Genomic DNA, 15,197 nt, shown 5'->3' on the forward strand with positions numbered 1-15,197 from the left:
GTTAGAACTCAGAGGTTACTCACAGTAAACAGTGAGGTTGATGGTCTTGAGAGAGCGGGTTTTGAGGTACGTGTTCTGAGACTGACAGGTGTAGGTACCAGTGTGCATCCGCAGAATCCTAGTGATGGTGAACTTGGGTCCCGTGTACACCTGGCTGAATTAGAACCAATATATAAACACCTTACTGGGATTAGAACCAATATATAAAACACCTGGCTGGGGTTAGAAGCAATAAAAACAATGAAACTGCTACGCAGTGCTCAGTTATTGTGAGTTTTAGAGATTTAGTCTAGCCCAAAATGTACATGCTGAAGACAAAAAACAAACAATATAATGATTAATAATTGTGTGTGCATGCGTCCGTCTGTGTATGTATTAAAGCATACCTGTTGTTGTAGAACCAGACATATTGACTGGGAGGGTTGGACTGGGCCTGGCAGAGCAGAGAGACCGTCTGTCTCTCCTGAGCAGAGTATCCTCTGTCTGTTATACTGTAGGGAGTCACATCTATCTGGGGAATATCAGGACCGACTAGGGAAAGGACACACACATTACATTACACACATTACTTTACACACACACACACTACGTTACACACAAGATAGCGCCGTACTGTATGGTTGCTGTCTTGCGAGCTCCGACTCAACTTCTTTTGTTATTTATCGTAACTTTTTTTGCTCCAAATATATTTTGTTATGATCAAAATTGAGTCAAAGTCGACTGACTTTGACTCATCTGCCCCGGGCTCTATCTGCCCCGGGCTCTATCTGCCCCGGGCTCTATGTGCAACTTCGACCCACTTTCGGGCTATCCAAGAGGAAATGCCAGGTTTAAGGAGGCATGAGAGGGGGATCCTAGTGAGATTAAGGGAAAACCAGCCACCTCTTCCCTTCATTCTATTGACCAAGTCACTTGATAATAAGATGGATGACTATTGATCGCGGATTTTCTATCAACAGGACTCTCGTAACAGATTTTCTGAAACATGGCTTTTGGACAAGAACAGACAGGACATTGGATTCAGGGAAATCAAGAAGGGGAGGGTTATGTCTCTTCATCAACAGCAAAGGGTGTGCGGTGGAAGTCTCAACGCGTTGATCACCCATCTTCATTTACTTAATTGTCAAATGACGACCCTTCTACCTCCAGAGAGAGTTTTCAGCTGTTATTGTGAATGCTGTATATTTTTCCACCTCAGGACAAAAACAACAACAACAACAAGCTGGGACTTAAAGAACTGTACAAGGCTGTAAACAAGCAGGAAAGCAAAAAGTCCTGGACCACTGTTATTCTACCAACAGGCAAGCATGCAAGGCCCTCCCTTAGTCCCCCTTCTGCAAATCAGATCATTACTCTTGCTTCCATTCTACAAGCAGAAGCTCAAACAGGAAGTACATGTGACGCGCTCCGCTGAGAAACGGTTCTGTGAATCGGATGCTATGCTACAGGATTGCACTGACTGGAATATGTTCCGTGACTTAGCTGATTGCATCGACAAGCTAACCACCTCCGTCACCAGCTTCGTTAGCTTCGTTAGGAAATGCATCGCCGACGTTGTCCCGACAGTGAAGGTTTGCTGTTTCCCAAAATATTAACACCAAAGTTTTTGTGCTAAACTAGATGACAAGGCTATCGCACACAGGACTCCAACCCCAAAGTTATGGCTGACGACAGGAATAAATACAACAAGTCCCGCTACGACCTCCATAGAGCCATTAAACAAGCAAAAGGACGGTATAGCAACAAGGTGGAATCATGTTAATGATCTAATCTCACTAATCTACCGATGGAAACGCACGAGCTAAAAACAGACCTCCATCCTCTGCCAGCTTGCTACCCATGGCCCGGCTAGCTGTCTGAATCGCCGTGACCCCAACCAACCTCACTACTCACTGGACCCTTATGATCAATCGGTTAAGCATGCCTCTCCTTAATGTCAATATGCCTTGTCCATTACTGTTCTGGTTAGTGTTTATTGGCTTATTTCAGTGAAGAGCCTCTAGCCCTGCTCATTATACCTTATCCAACCTTTCAGTTCCACCACCCACACGTGATGACATCACCTGGTTTCAATGATGTTTCAATGAGACAATATCTCTCTCATCATCACTCAATGCCTAGGTTTACCTCCACTGTATTCACATCCTACCATACCTTTGTCTGTACATTATACCTTGAAGCTATTTTATCGCCCCCAGAAACCTGCTCCTTTTGCTCTCTGTTCCTGACGTCCTAGACGACCAATTCTCGCTCTCTTTTGATGACTTCTGTAACCGTAATAGCTTTGGTTTCATGCATGTTAACATTAGAAGCCTCCTCCCTAAGTTTGTTTTATTCACTGCTTTAGGACACTGTGCCAACCCGGATGTCCTAGCCGTGTCTGAATCATGGTTTAGGAAGACCACCAAAAACTCTGAAATCTCCATCCCTAGCTACAACATTTTCAGACAAGTTAGATCGACCAAAGGGGGAGGTGTTGCAGAGTTCTGTCCTACTATCCCAAACAATTTGAACTTCTACTCTACTTCCACCTCTCTGAAAACAAGTCTCTCACCGTTGCCGCCTGCTATAGACCACCCTCTGCCCCCAGCTGTGCTCTGGACACCATATGTGAACTGATTGCCCCCCATCTATCTTCAGAGCTCGTGCTGTTAGGTGACCTAAACTGGGACATGCTTAACACCCCAGCCATCCTGCAACACACACTCAAAAAAGTTCTGAGACACTAAAGTCCATGGAGAACAAGAACACCTCCTCCCAGCTGCCCACTGCACTGAGGATAGGAAACTCTGTCACCACCGATAAATCCACAATAATTGAGAATTTCAATAAGCATTTTTCTACGGCTGGCCATGCTTTCCACCTGGCAACCCCTAGCCTGGTCAACAGTACTGCACGCCCCACAGCAACTCGCCCAAGCCTTCCCCATTTCTCCTTCTCCCAAATCCAGTCAGCTGATGTTCTGAAAGAGCTGCAAAATCTGGACCACTACAAATCAGCCTGGCTAGACAATCTGGACCCTTTCTTTCTAAAACTATCTGCCGATATTGTTGCAACCCCTATTACTAGCTTGTTCAACCTCTCTTTCGTGTCTTCTGAGATTCGCAAAGATTGGAAAGCAGCTGCGGTCATCCCCCTCTTCAAAGGGGACATTCTTGACCCAAACTGCTACAGACCTATATCTATCCTATGCTGCCTTTCTAAGGTCTTCGAAAGCCAAGTTAAAAAACAGATTACCGGCCATTTCGAATCCCACCACACCTTCTCCGCTATGCAATCTGGTTTCAGAGCTGGTCATGGGTGCACCTCAGCCACGCTCAAGGTCCTAAACGATATCTTAACCGCCATTGATGAGAAACAATACTGTACAGCCATATTCATTGACCTGGCCAAGGCTTTCAACTCATGTCAATCACCACGTCCTCATCGGCAGACTCGATAGCCTTGGTTTCCCAAATGGTTGCCTCGCCTGGTTCACCAACTACTTCTCTGATAGAGTTCAGTGTCAAATCGGAGGGCCTGTTGTCCGGGCCTCTGGAAGTCTCTATGGACACCATTCTGTATACTTCTGGCCCTTCTTTGGACACTGTTAACAACCCTCCAGATGAGCTTCAATGCCATACAACTCTCCTTCCATGGCCTCCAAGTGCTCTTAAATGCAAGTAAAACTAAATGCATGCTCTTCAACCGATCGCTGCCTGCACCTGCCTGCCCGTCCAGCATCACTGCTATGGATGGTTCTGACTTATGTGGACAACTACAAATACCTAGGTGTCTGGTTAGACTGTAAACTCTCCTTCCAGACTCACATCAAACATCTCCAATCCAAAGTTAAATATAGAATCGGCTTCCTTTTTCGCAACAAAGCATCCTTCACTCATGCTGCCAAACATACCCTCCTAAAACTGACCATCCTACCGATCCTCGACTTCTGCGATGTCATTTACAAAATATCCTCCAATGCAAATTAATTACTTAAAAATCATACAATGTGATTTTCAGAATTTTTGTTTCAGATTCCGTCTCTCACAGTTGAAGTGTACCTATGATAAAAAATTACAGACCTCTACATGCTTTGTAAGTAGGAAAACCTGCAAAATCGGCAGTGTTTCAAATACTTGTTCTCCCACTGTATATAAACATAAAATAGCATTTTTTGGGACCATTACAAGACATCCTGAACATGGTAAAATAAGTGTCCAGAGAACTTGTTAAAAACATTATGTCATGGTCCTCAGTGACATCCTTTGAACTACACAAAATGTCCCCCAGAGAACGTTCCCTTTGGACCATCATGCGACGCCCCCTTGTGGTCATTGAATGTTCCATGGATAACATCTCGCCGAAAACCTTTAAGAGACCTAATGGGAATGTGGCTGAATGTCCTTAGGACATCCCCTGTTTGTGGGGTGAAAACTAAAATAGCAGTGTAGATGGATCTTTATAGATCTTTTTCTAAGTGCAGAGATGTATTATAAGATGATTCACAGACTATGCGGCGCAGCAGAAAGATCAGCATACCCCAAATCCAGAGGTTGTAAGTTCAAATCCCAGGGGGGGATCATTTTATAAAGTCAATGTTAAGTGTCATTGATTAAAGACGTTTCCACTATTTTAGCTGAACATCGTACCACTTACCTTAAAACAACCATGCCACTTATTTACTTTACTTAAAATGGTTTGGGACACCTAGGACTAACACTTGAAGAAAACCTCTAGGGGACCATGACACAATGTCCCAAGAACGTCCTAAAAAGGTCCTGACATGGTCCTGACCTGGTCCTCAGTGACGTCCTGGTAACTTACAGGGAACTACACAAAGGTCCTGACATGGTCCTGACCTGGTCCTCAGTGACGTCCTGGTAACTTACAGGGAACTACACAAAGGTCCTGACATGGTCCTGACCTGGTCCTCAGTGATGTCCTGGTAACTTACAGGGAACTACACAAAGGTCCTGACATGGTCCTGACCTGGTCCTCAGTGACGTCCTGGTAACTTACAGGGAACTACACAAAGGTCCTGACATGGTCCTGACCTGGTCCTCAGTGACGTCCTGGTAACTTACAGGGAACTACACAAAGGTCCTTCAGAGACACAACATGTTGGTTGCACCTTAATGGGGGAGAATGGGCTTGTGGTAATGGCTGGAGCAGATAAAGTAGACTGGTATCAAATACATGGTTTCCAGGTACTTGATGAGATTCCATTTGCTCCATTCCAGCTGTTATTATGAGTTGTTCTACCCTCCTGTGCAAAAAAAGTTTGTTTGGAACATCACGCAACATCCTAAGAACTAGTCAAATGAGAATGTCCTAAAAATAGTCATGACATGGTCCTGACCTGGTCCTCAGTGATGTCCTGGGAACTTACAGGGAACTACACAAAGGTCCTGACATGGTCCTGACCTGGTCCTCAGTGATGTCCTGGTAACTTACAGGGAACTACACAAAGGTCCTGACATGGTCCTGACCTGGTCCTCAGTGATGTCCTGGGAACTTACAGGGAACTACACAAAGGTACAGCAGAGAACAATCCAGTGTGGGACACCATGCGGGGGTAGTGTGTAGGGTTTAGGGTGTAGTGTTCAGTGTGTAGTGTGTAGGGTTTAGGGTGTAGTGTTCAGTGTGTAGTGTGTAGGGTTTAGGGTGTAGTGTTTAGTGTGTAGTGTGTATACTAACAGATGATGTCCAGCCAGATGGGTTAGAAGTTAGGGTTCATCATTACAGGTAGTGTGTAGGGTTTAGGGTGTAGTGTGTATACTAACAGATGATGTCCAGCCAGATGGGTTAGAAGTTAGGGTTCATCATTACAGGTAGTGTGTAGGGTTCAGGGTGTAGTGTGTATACTAACAGATGATGTCCAGCCAGATGGGTTAGAAGTTAGGGTTCATCATTACAGGTAGTGTGTAGGGTTTAGGGTGTAGTGTTCAGTGTTTAGTGTGTATACTAACAGATGATGTCCAGCCAGATGGGTTAGAAGTTAGGGTTCATCATTACAGGTAGTGTGTAGGGTTTAGGGTGTAGTGTTCAGTGTGTAGTGTGTATACTAACAGATGATGTCCAGCCAGATGGGTTAGAAGGTAGGGTTCATCATTACAGGTAGTGTGTAGGGTTCAGGGTGTAGTGTCTATACTAACAGATGATGTCCAGCCAGATGGGTTAGAAGTTAGGGTTCATCATTACAGGTAGTGTGTAGGGTTTAGGGTGTAGTGTTCAGTGTGTAGTGTGTAGGGTTTTAGGGTGTAGTGTTCAGTGTTTAGTGTGTATACTAACAGATGATGTCCAGCCAGATGCGGTCGGACCGTTCCTGGTTGACCTGGTTCCGGGCCACACAACGGTACCAGCCTGTGTGGTTACGGTTGACTTCTGTCATGTTGAACATGCTGCTGTTGCCCTGGGAGACGGTGCTGACCAATCCGCTGTGTGTCTCATGCTCCCACAGGAAGTAAAGCGGCTCAGTGCCGTTCTCCAGGCCGCAGCGCAGCCACACCAAAGATCCCTCCGCCGGGGACGCATCACTCAGCAGAATATGGGGTTTACTGACAGGGACTACACACACACACACACGCATGTACACACACACACACACACACACACACACACACACACACACACACACACACACACACACACACACACACACACACACATTAATGTAGTATTAGTAGTAGTAAAACAGTACTATAGTAGTAGTAGAATTATAGTAGCACTAGTAATATCACTAGTAGTAGTAGGGTTAGTAGTAGGAGTAGTGGTAGAACTAGTAGTAGGAGAAGTAGTAGTACTATTAGTTGTAATAATAGTAGTAGTAGTATAATAATAGTAGTAGTAATAGTAGCAGTAGTAGTAATGGTAGTCGTAGTAGTAGTGGTAGTAATAGTATCAGCAGTAGTAATAGTATCAGTGGTAGCAGTGGTCATAATAGTAGCAGTAGTAGAAGTAGTGCTTATATTAGTTGTAATAATAGTAGTAGTAGTAGTACTAATAGTAGCAAAAGTAGTAGTAGCATTAGCAGTGATAATACAAGTAGCAGTAGCATTAGCAGTGATAATACAAGTAGCAGTAGCATTAGCAGTGATAATACAAGTAGTAGTAGCATTAGCAGTGATAATACAAGTAGCAGTAGCATTAGCAGTGATAATACAAGTAGCAGTTGTGGTAGTGTCACGACTCCGACCGAGGCAGGCTCTCCTTCCCGTTCGGGTGGCGCTCGGCGGTCGTCGTCACCGGCCTATTAGCTGCCACTGATCCTTTTCTCCCCCTCCCTATGTGTTTATTGGTTACACCTGTTTTGTATTAGGTTTGCAATTAGTTGGGCTTATCAGTCAGCCGGCCCGCCCGTTTCTTTGTGCGGGATATGTTAGTTGGTAAGAGTGTTGTTTGTTTCGATCTACGTTGTTACTGGACTGTTTTCGTTCCCCCCGTGTCTGGGGTTGTCTTATGAGAACACCCAGTGTATAGAAGGGTGGCCTAGTTTCTCAGTGTTCATTAAAGAACATTTGTTATTGCACCTGCTGTTTCCTGCGCTTGACTTCGCACTCCGACACCCAGTCCTTACAGAATCCCGCACCAAGAAAGAAATGGAGTCAGCAGGAGCAGCGGCGAACCCTCTCCCATCGATGGAGGAACGGGTGCTCCATCATACCACCATTCTCCACCGTATCGGATCGGCGATGGATTCAATGATGGAGCGAATGGACCGATGGGAGAGGAGTGGTCTCCTCTCTCCACCTTCGGCTCTTCCAGCCCAGGACTCTCCATCCCCCGGCTCCAGCGCTCTCCGTCTGACACTCCCGAGGGATTATGATGGAGCGGCGGCAGGGTGCCAGGGGTTCCTACTCCAGCTGGAGCTATACCTGGCCACCGTAAGACCCACTCCCTCGGGTGCGAAGAGGGTGAGTGTCCTTGTCTCCTGCCTCACGGGTCGTGCTCTGGAGTGGGCGAACGCAGTCTGGAATGGCCCAGACTCAGCGAAGGAGCACTACCCAGAGTTTAGAACGACTGTTCCACCTTAGGCAGGAGAAGAGGAGCGCTCAGGATTAAGTGCTGGATTTCCGGACCCTGGCTGCAGGATCTGGGTGGAACGACAGGGCCCTTATTGACCACTACCGGTGTAGTCTCCGGGAGGACGTCCGCAGGGAGCTAGCATGTTGGGACACCGCTCTTTCCCTGGATGAGCTGATTGACATGTCCATCCGACTGGACAATCTGCTGGCTGCCCGCCGGCGTTCTGAGAGGGTCCTGTACGTTCCACCACCCAGCACCTCCGCTCCTATTCCGATGGAGTTGGGAGGGGCCATGCCGAGGGGTACCGGAGGAGGAGGCTCTCCCTGCACCAGCTGTGGTCGGAGAGGACACGCGGCCGATCGGTGTTGGGGGGGTCCGTCTGGGAGTCGAGATGGCAGGCGGAACGCTTCTCGATCACCCCAGGTGAGTCCGCACCAAACTCACCCAGAACCCCCTGTTCGTCATATGTTTGTCTTAATTTTTTTCCTTAAATTGTTTCCCTCTTCCCAGCATAGGGCGCTAGTCGATTCAGGCGCAGCTGGGAACTTTATGGATCACGGACTCGCTCTTAGGTTAGGGGTTCCGCTTGTGCCGATAGATTCGCCCTTTCCCGTGCACTCCCTAGATAGCCGGCCATTAGGGTCAGGGGTGGTCAGGGAGACCACGGTTCCCCTGGACATGGTGACGCAGGGGAATCAGAAGGAGCGTATCAGTCTTTGTATTATTGATTCGCCTGCGTTTCCAGTGGTGCTAGGGATTCCCTGGCTGGCCCGGCACAATCCTAAAATTTCGTGGAGACAGGGGTTCTCCAGGGGTGGTCAAAGGAGTGTTCTGGAAGGTGTTTGGGAGTTTCCATCGGTGCCACGTCGGTGGAAAGTCCAGACCAGGGTTCCACTGTGTGCATTCCCCCCGAGTATGCCGATTTGGCAATCGCTTTCAGTAAAAAGAAAGCGACTAAATTACCACCTCATCGACCGGGAAGGGATTGTGCGATAAATCTCCAGGTGGACGCTGCGCTTCCCAAGAGTCACGTGTACCCATTGTCCCAAGAGGAGACGGTGGCTATGGAGACATATGTCACTGAGTCTCTGGGACAGGGGTACATTCGGTCCTCCATCTCACCCGTCTCCTCGAGTTTCTTTTTTGTGAAGAAAAAGGAGGGAGGTTTGCGTCCGTGTATTGATTATAGAGGTCTAAATGCCATCACCGTGGGGTTTAGTTACCCACTACCTCTCATTGCTACGGCAATGGAATCATTTCACGGAGCGCATTTCTTCACAAAATTGGATCTCAGGAGCGCGTATAGTCTGGTGCGTATTCGGAAAGGAGACGAGTGGAAAACCGCATTTAGTACCACATCGGGCCATTATGAGTACTGCGTCATGCCGTATGGGTTACAGAATGCATTCGTCTGGCCACTCTACCATAGAGGCCTGATTAGTGGAGTGCTGCAGAGATGGTTGTCCTTCTGGTTCTCCCATCTACACAGAGGAACTCTGGAGCTCAGTCAGACTGACCATCGGGTTCTTGATGACCCTTCTCCCCCGATTGCTCTGTTTGGCTGGGCGGCCAGCTCTTGAAAGAGTCTTGCTGCTTCCAATCTTCTTCAAATTAAGAATGATGGAGGCCATTGTGTTCTTGGGGAACTTCAATGCTGCAGAACTTTTTTGGTACCCTTCCCCAGATCTGTGCCTCAACACAATCCTGTCTCGGAGCGCTACGGACGATTCCTTCGACCTCATGGCTTGGTTTTTGATCTGACATGCACTGTCAACTCTGGGACTTTCTATAGACAGGTGTGTGAATTTCCAAATCATGTCCAATCAATTGAATTTACCACAGGTGGACTCCAATCAAGTAGTAGAAACATCTCAAGGATGATCAATGGAAACAGGACTGAGCTCAATTTCGAATCTCATAGCAAAGGGTCTGAACACTTGTAAATAAGATATATATTTATTTTTTAATACATTAACCTAAAGTTTCTAAAAACCTGTTTTTGCTTTGTAATTATGGGGTATTGTGTGTAGATTGATGAGGAAAAAATGTTTTTAATCCATTGTCGAATAAGGCTGTAACGTAACAAAATGTGGAAAAAGTCAAGGGGTCTGAATACTTTCCAAATGCACTGTGAGGCTGAGTAGGGTCAGTGCAAGATAGGGTCAGTGCAGATAGTCCGGGCAACCATTAATGACCTGCCTAGATGTAAAGAAAAAAACACAGATATGGCTATTTAGCAGTCTTATGGCTTGGGGTAGAAGCTCTCTCGGAGCCTGTTGGTCCCGAGAGCCAATGCTCGGGGACTGTTTGCCGGACGGATTGGCTGGATTCTTTGGCAATTTTGCGGGCCTAATATAAAGGTCCTGGATGGTAAGGAGCTCGGCCCCAGTGATGTACTGGGCTGTGTGCATCACCCTCTGTAGAGCTTTGTGGTCGTGGGAAGTACATTTGCCATACCTGTCACACCCTGATCGGTGACACCCCCCTCCAGATGTCGTCCATCTTCCTTTCTCTGTTTGTCTGTTGCCAGTTCGTTTTGTTTCGTCAAGTCGACCAGTGTATTTCTTTTCTCCAGTTCCTGTTTCTAGTTTTCCCAGTTTTGACCATTCTGCCTGCCCTCACCCGGGAGCCTGCCTGCCATTCTGTACCTTGTCACACCTCCCTGGATTACTAATCTCTGCCTGCCCTGACCCTGAGCCTACCTGCCGTTCTGTACCTTTCGGACTCTGCTCTGGATTACTGATCTATGCCTGCCCTTGACCTGTCGTTTGTCTGCCCCCCTGTTTTTGTAATACCTGAAACCTGAAACCCCACCTCTTCAAGGAATACCTAGGATAGGATAAAGCAATCCTTCTGACCCCCCCCCCCCCTTAAAAGATTTAGATGCACTATTGTAAAGTGGCTGTTCCACTGGATGTCATAAGGTGAATGCACCAATTTGTAAGTCGCTCTGGATAAGAGCGTCTGCTAAATGACTTAAATGTAATGAAATGTAATAAACTTTTGTTACTTCGAAACTGTCTGAATCTGGGTATTCTCCTGAGCCTTGACAGTACGAACTGTCCCTTGGACTGAGGGTGGAACCCGGAGGACAGGCTGGCCGACGACCCAATGAGTGTGCAGAACACAGAATGGGATGAGAACTGTGGACCCCGGTCGGAGACCATGTCCCTGGGAGTCCAAGGATCCAGAAGATCCTGAGAGAGAAGACCATGAGCTGGGTCGTCGCTTTGGAAGAGGGTAGCTTGGGAAAAGGAATGAAATGGGTGGATTTGGAAAACCGATCCACTACTGTCAGGATGGCGTTGTTGCCATCAGAAAGGGGAAGACCCGTGATGAAGTCCAGGGATATGTGAGACCAGGGACGGTGAGAGACAGGCTGTGGTTGAAGGAGACCAGCCAGAGCTTGCCGAGGAGTCTCGTTCTGCGCACAGATTGTGCAGGCGGCGACGAATGCAGAGACCATGGCAGGCCACCAAAAGCTTTGCCGCACAAAGGCCAGGGTCCGCGGAAGCCCGGGCGGAAGGTAAGCCTGGAGGAATGGGCCCACTCCAGGACTGAGGGGCGGACAGCGTCATGCACAAACATCCGGTTATCTGGGGCCCCCCCGGTGTTCGACTGGGAATGCTGCTCCTCACGTACCTGCTTCCCTATTCCCCAGCTGAGTGCCATCACCAGGCACTAGGTGGGAAGGATGGTCTCTGGGTCCGAAGGTGTAGCCGCGGGGCTATAGTGGCGTGACAGTGCATCCGGCTTGATATTCTTGGGTCCCGGTTGGAGGAGGGAGAAGTTAAACCGGGTGAAAAGCAGGGACCACCTCGCTTGCCTGGAATTGAGATGCTAGGCGGTGCAGAGATAGTCCAGGTTCTTGTGATCTGTTCACACAATGAATGAATGTTCCACCTCCTGCAACCAGTGTTTCCATTCCTCCTACTCCATCTTCACCGTGAGAATCTCACGATTCCCCACATTGTAATCCCTCTCCGTGGCGATGAGACGATGGGAGAAGAATGTGCAGGGATGTAACTTGGGGTCCAGTGCGGAATACTGGGACAGAACAACAACAGAACGGAAAAGTTCTCCGTATGGCCCACCAGAGTACTCGCCCGTACCAGTGAGCCTGGTCTTTTAGTAGACAGGAGGACAAGAAATGACCAATAGTCCCACAATACAGGCAACTCTTCGTGTGGATGCAGTGTAGACGTTCGGCTGGGGACAGCCTAGCTCTGCCTAGTTGCATCGGCTCGGGAAGAGGTGAATCCACAGACTTCGGAGACTCTCAGGGGGAACTTGGGTAGCCTCAGGTCCTCTTGGCCACGGAGACATCGGGGACTTCAGGGATGCCTCGGAGGCGAGGTCCTCTCCTTCCTATGTTCCCGTAGCCACCCGTTGATCAAGATGGCCAAGGCAATGAACGAGACGAGATCCGTCGGTAGTTCCCGGGCTGCTAACTCGTCCTTCACTTCCTCCAATAATCCGTGCAGGAATGTGTCTAACAACGATTCCGGGTTCCAGGCACTCTCAGCTGCCAACGTGTGGAAATCTACCGCATAGTCTGCCACACTGCGCGAGTCTTGCCGAAGCTGGAGTAACTTCCGGGCAGCCTCTCTCCCAGACAATGGAGAATCGAAAACCTTCTTCACCTACACCATGAACTCCTCCAGACTGAAGCATATGACCAACTATCGTTCCCAGACGGCCATAGCCTAGGCAAGAGCCCTCCTGGACATCAGCGTGATGAGGTACAATATCTTCGAGCGGTTCGAGGGGAAGGAGGAGGGCCGCAGCTCGATGATGAGAGAACACTGCGAGAGAAACGCCCGACAGGTTCCCGACTCTCCAGCGAAGCGTTCCAGGGGAAGTAAGCGGGGTAATCGGGAAACCGGGAAGGCTGGGGAGGCCGCGCTGTTAACAACCGGGTAACTGAGGGTCTAGGAGGTTACCGTCATGGTAGGCTGCCTGACAGACAACCCACGGATTTGCTCCAGCAATGTGTTCAACGTGCGGTCATGGCGCTCGGCCAAGGTCTGAAATCTCAGGGTCAGAGCAGGCAGAGGTCAGTAAACCAGGGAGGTGTGACAAGATATAGAATGACAGGCAGGCTCCGGGTCAGGGCAGGCAGAATGGTCAAAACCGGGAAAATTGGAAAACAGGAACTAAAGAAATAGACAGTAGTAGTAGTAGTAGTAGTAGTAGTAGTAGTAGTATAGCTGTAGTATTGTATAATTAATAGTAGTAGTAGTAGTAGTAGTAGTAGTAGTAGTAGTAGTAGTAGTAGTAGTAGTAGTATAGCTGTAGTAGAAGTAATAGTAGTAGCGGTAGTATCAGTAGTGGTAGTAGCGGTAGTAGAAGGAGTAGTAGAGGTAGGTGTATAGTAGTAGTAGCAGTAGTAGCAATAGTAGTAGTAGTAGCCTCAGTTGTAGTAGTAGTAATGGTAGTAGCAGTAGCAGTAGTAGCAGTAGTATAATTAATAGTAATATCAGTAGTTGTAGTAGTAGTAGTGGTAGTAGTAGTAGCAGTAGTATAATTAATAGTAGTAGTAGAAGTAGCAGTAGTAGTAGTAGCATAGCTGTAGTAGAATTAATAGTAGTAGCAGTAGTAGTAGTAATAGTAGCAGTAGTGGTAGTAGTTCTATAGCTGTAGTATAATTAATTGTAGTAGTAGTAGTAGTAGTAGTAGTAGTAGTAGTAGTAGTAGTAGTAGTAGTAGTATTATAGCTGTTGTATAATTCATAATAGTAGCAGTAGTAGCAGTAGTAGTGGTAGTAGTAGTATTAGTAGTGTAGCTGTTGTAGTAATAGTAGTAGCAGTAGTAGTATCAGTAGTAATAATAGTTTTAGTAGTAGTAGTAGTCGTAGTATAGCTGTAGTATAGTATAATTAATAGTAGTAGCAGTAGTAGTAGTAGTTGTAGTAGTAGCAGTAGTAGTAGTATAGCTGTAGTAGAAGTAATAGTAGTAGCATTAGTTGTACCAGTAGTAATAGTAGCGGTAGTAGAAGGAGTAGTAGTAGTAGTAGTATAGTAGTAGTAGCAGTAGTAGCAATAGTAGTAGTAGTAGCCTTAGTAGTAGTAGCAGTAATAGTAGTAGCAGTAGAAGTAGTAGTAATGGTAATAGTAGTGGCAGTAGTAGCATTAGTAGTAGTATTATAGTAGCAGCAATAGTAGTGGTGGTGGTAGTAGTAGTAGTAGCAGTAGTAGCAGTAGTAGCATTAGCAGTAGTAGTATTATTTCTTACCCAGTACCCGTAGATGTATATAGTAGTAGTATAGCTTGGCTCCCTGATCTGTGTCGTAGAGAGCCTGGCAGGTGTAGAGTCCCTCAGCAGCCAATGGGAGGCGCTCTATACTCAGCGAGGCGGCGCCAGAGTTCACCTGAATGTCTCCTAGACTCTGGGCCAGCTTCTGCACCTTAGGGCCTTAAGAAATATGTGGTAATAACAATAATAATATTATTAACAGCTTCTGCAGCGTGGGTCCTTCAAAAATACATGATAATAATACATACTCATTATCAATAATAAAAACAATAATAAGAATAATAACGAACACACAAGAAAAAAAATGTTTACTCTCAAATAACTATGAAGTAAACAATGAAGTAGTGTACTGTGAATTTAATTTCAGAGCTGTACAATGAAGTGGTGTAGTGTGAATTTAATATCAGAGCTGTACTATGAAGTGGTGTACTGTTAATTTAATATCAGAGCTGTACTATGAAGTGGTGTAGTGTGAATTTAATATCAGAGCTGTACTATGAAGTGGTGTAGTGTGAATTTAATATCAGAGCTGTACTATGAAGTGGTGTAGTGTGAATTTAATATCAGAGCTGTACTATGAAGTGGTGTAGTGTGAATTTAATATCAGAGCTGTACTATGAAGTGGTGTAGTGTGAATTTAATATCAGAGCTGTACTATGAAGTGGTGTAGTGTGAATTTAATATCAGAGCTGTACTATGAAGTGGTGTAGTGTGAATTTAATATCAGATAAATAAAGTGATGAATAGATAAATATAAAAAAGAGATAAATAGATGAAGAAGATGGATAATCTAAAAAAAGAGACATATAAATATAAACAGATGAGTAAGATACATATTATATATAAACAGATTAATAAGATACACAATATATAGAAACAGATGAAAAAGATACATAGTATATATAAACGGATGAATAAGATATATAATTGAGCCT

General features: G+C 46.4%; 1 protein-coding gene across 1 annotated transcript in view; it reads right to left on the reverse strand.

Annotated features, from left to right (window-relative positions):
• The window catches only part of LOC129863319 (V-set and immunoglobulin domain-containing protein 10-like 2), a 142,136-nt gene that overhangs the window by 122,734 nt on the left and 4,205 nt on the right, over positions 1 to 15,197 (reverse strand). Inside the window, exon 3 of the mRNA XM_055935209.1 lies at positions 14,242 to 14,421. Within this exon, the coding sequence (XP_055791184.1) occupies positions 14,242 to 14,421 (180 nt within the window). The remainder of the gene's footprint in view (positions 1 to 14,241; positions 14,422 to 15,197) is intronic.

This window comes from Salvelinus fontinalis, chromosome 10, assembly GCF_029448725.1.
Source record: "Salvelinus fontinalis isolate EN_2023a chromosome 10, ASM2944872v1, whole genome shotgun sequence".
Lineage (NCBI taxonomy): Eukaryota > Metazoa > Chordata > Actinopteri > Salmoniformes > Salmonidae > Salvelinus > Salvelinus fontinalis.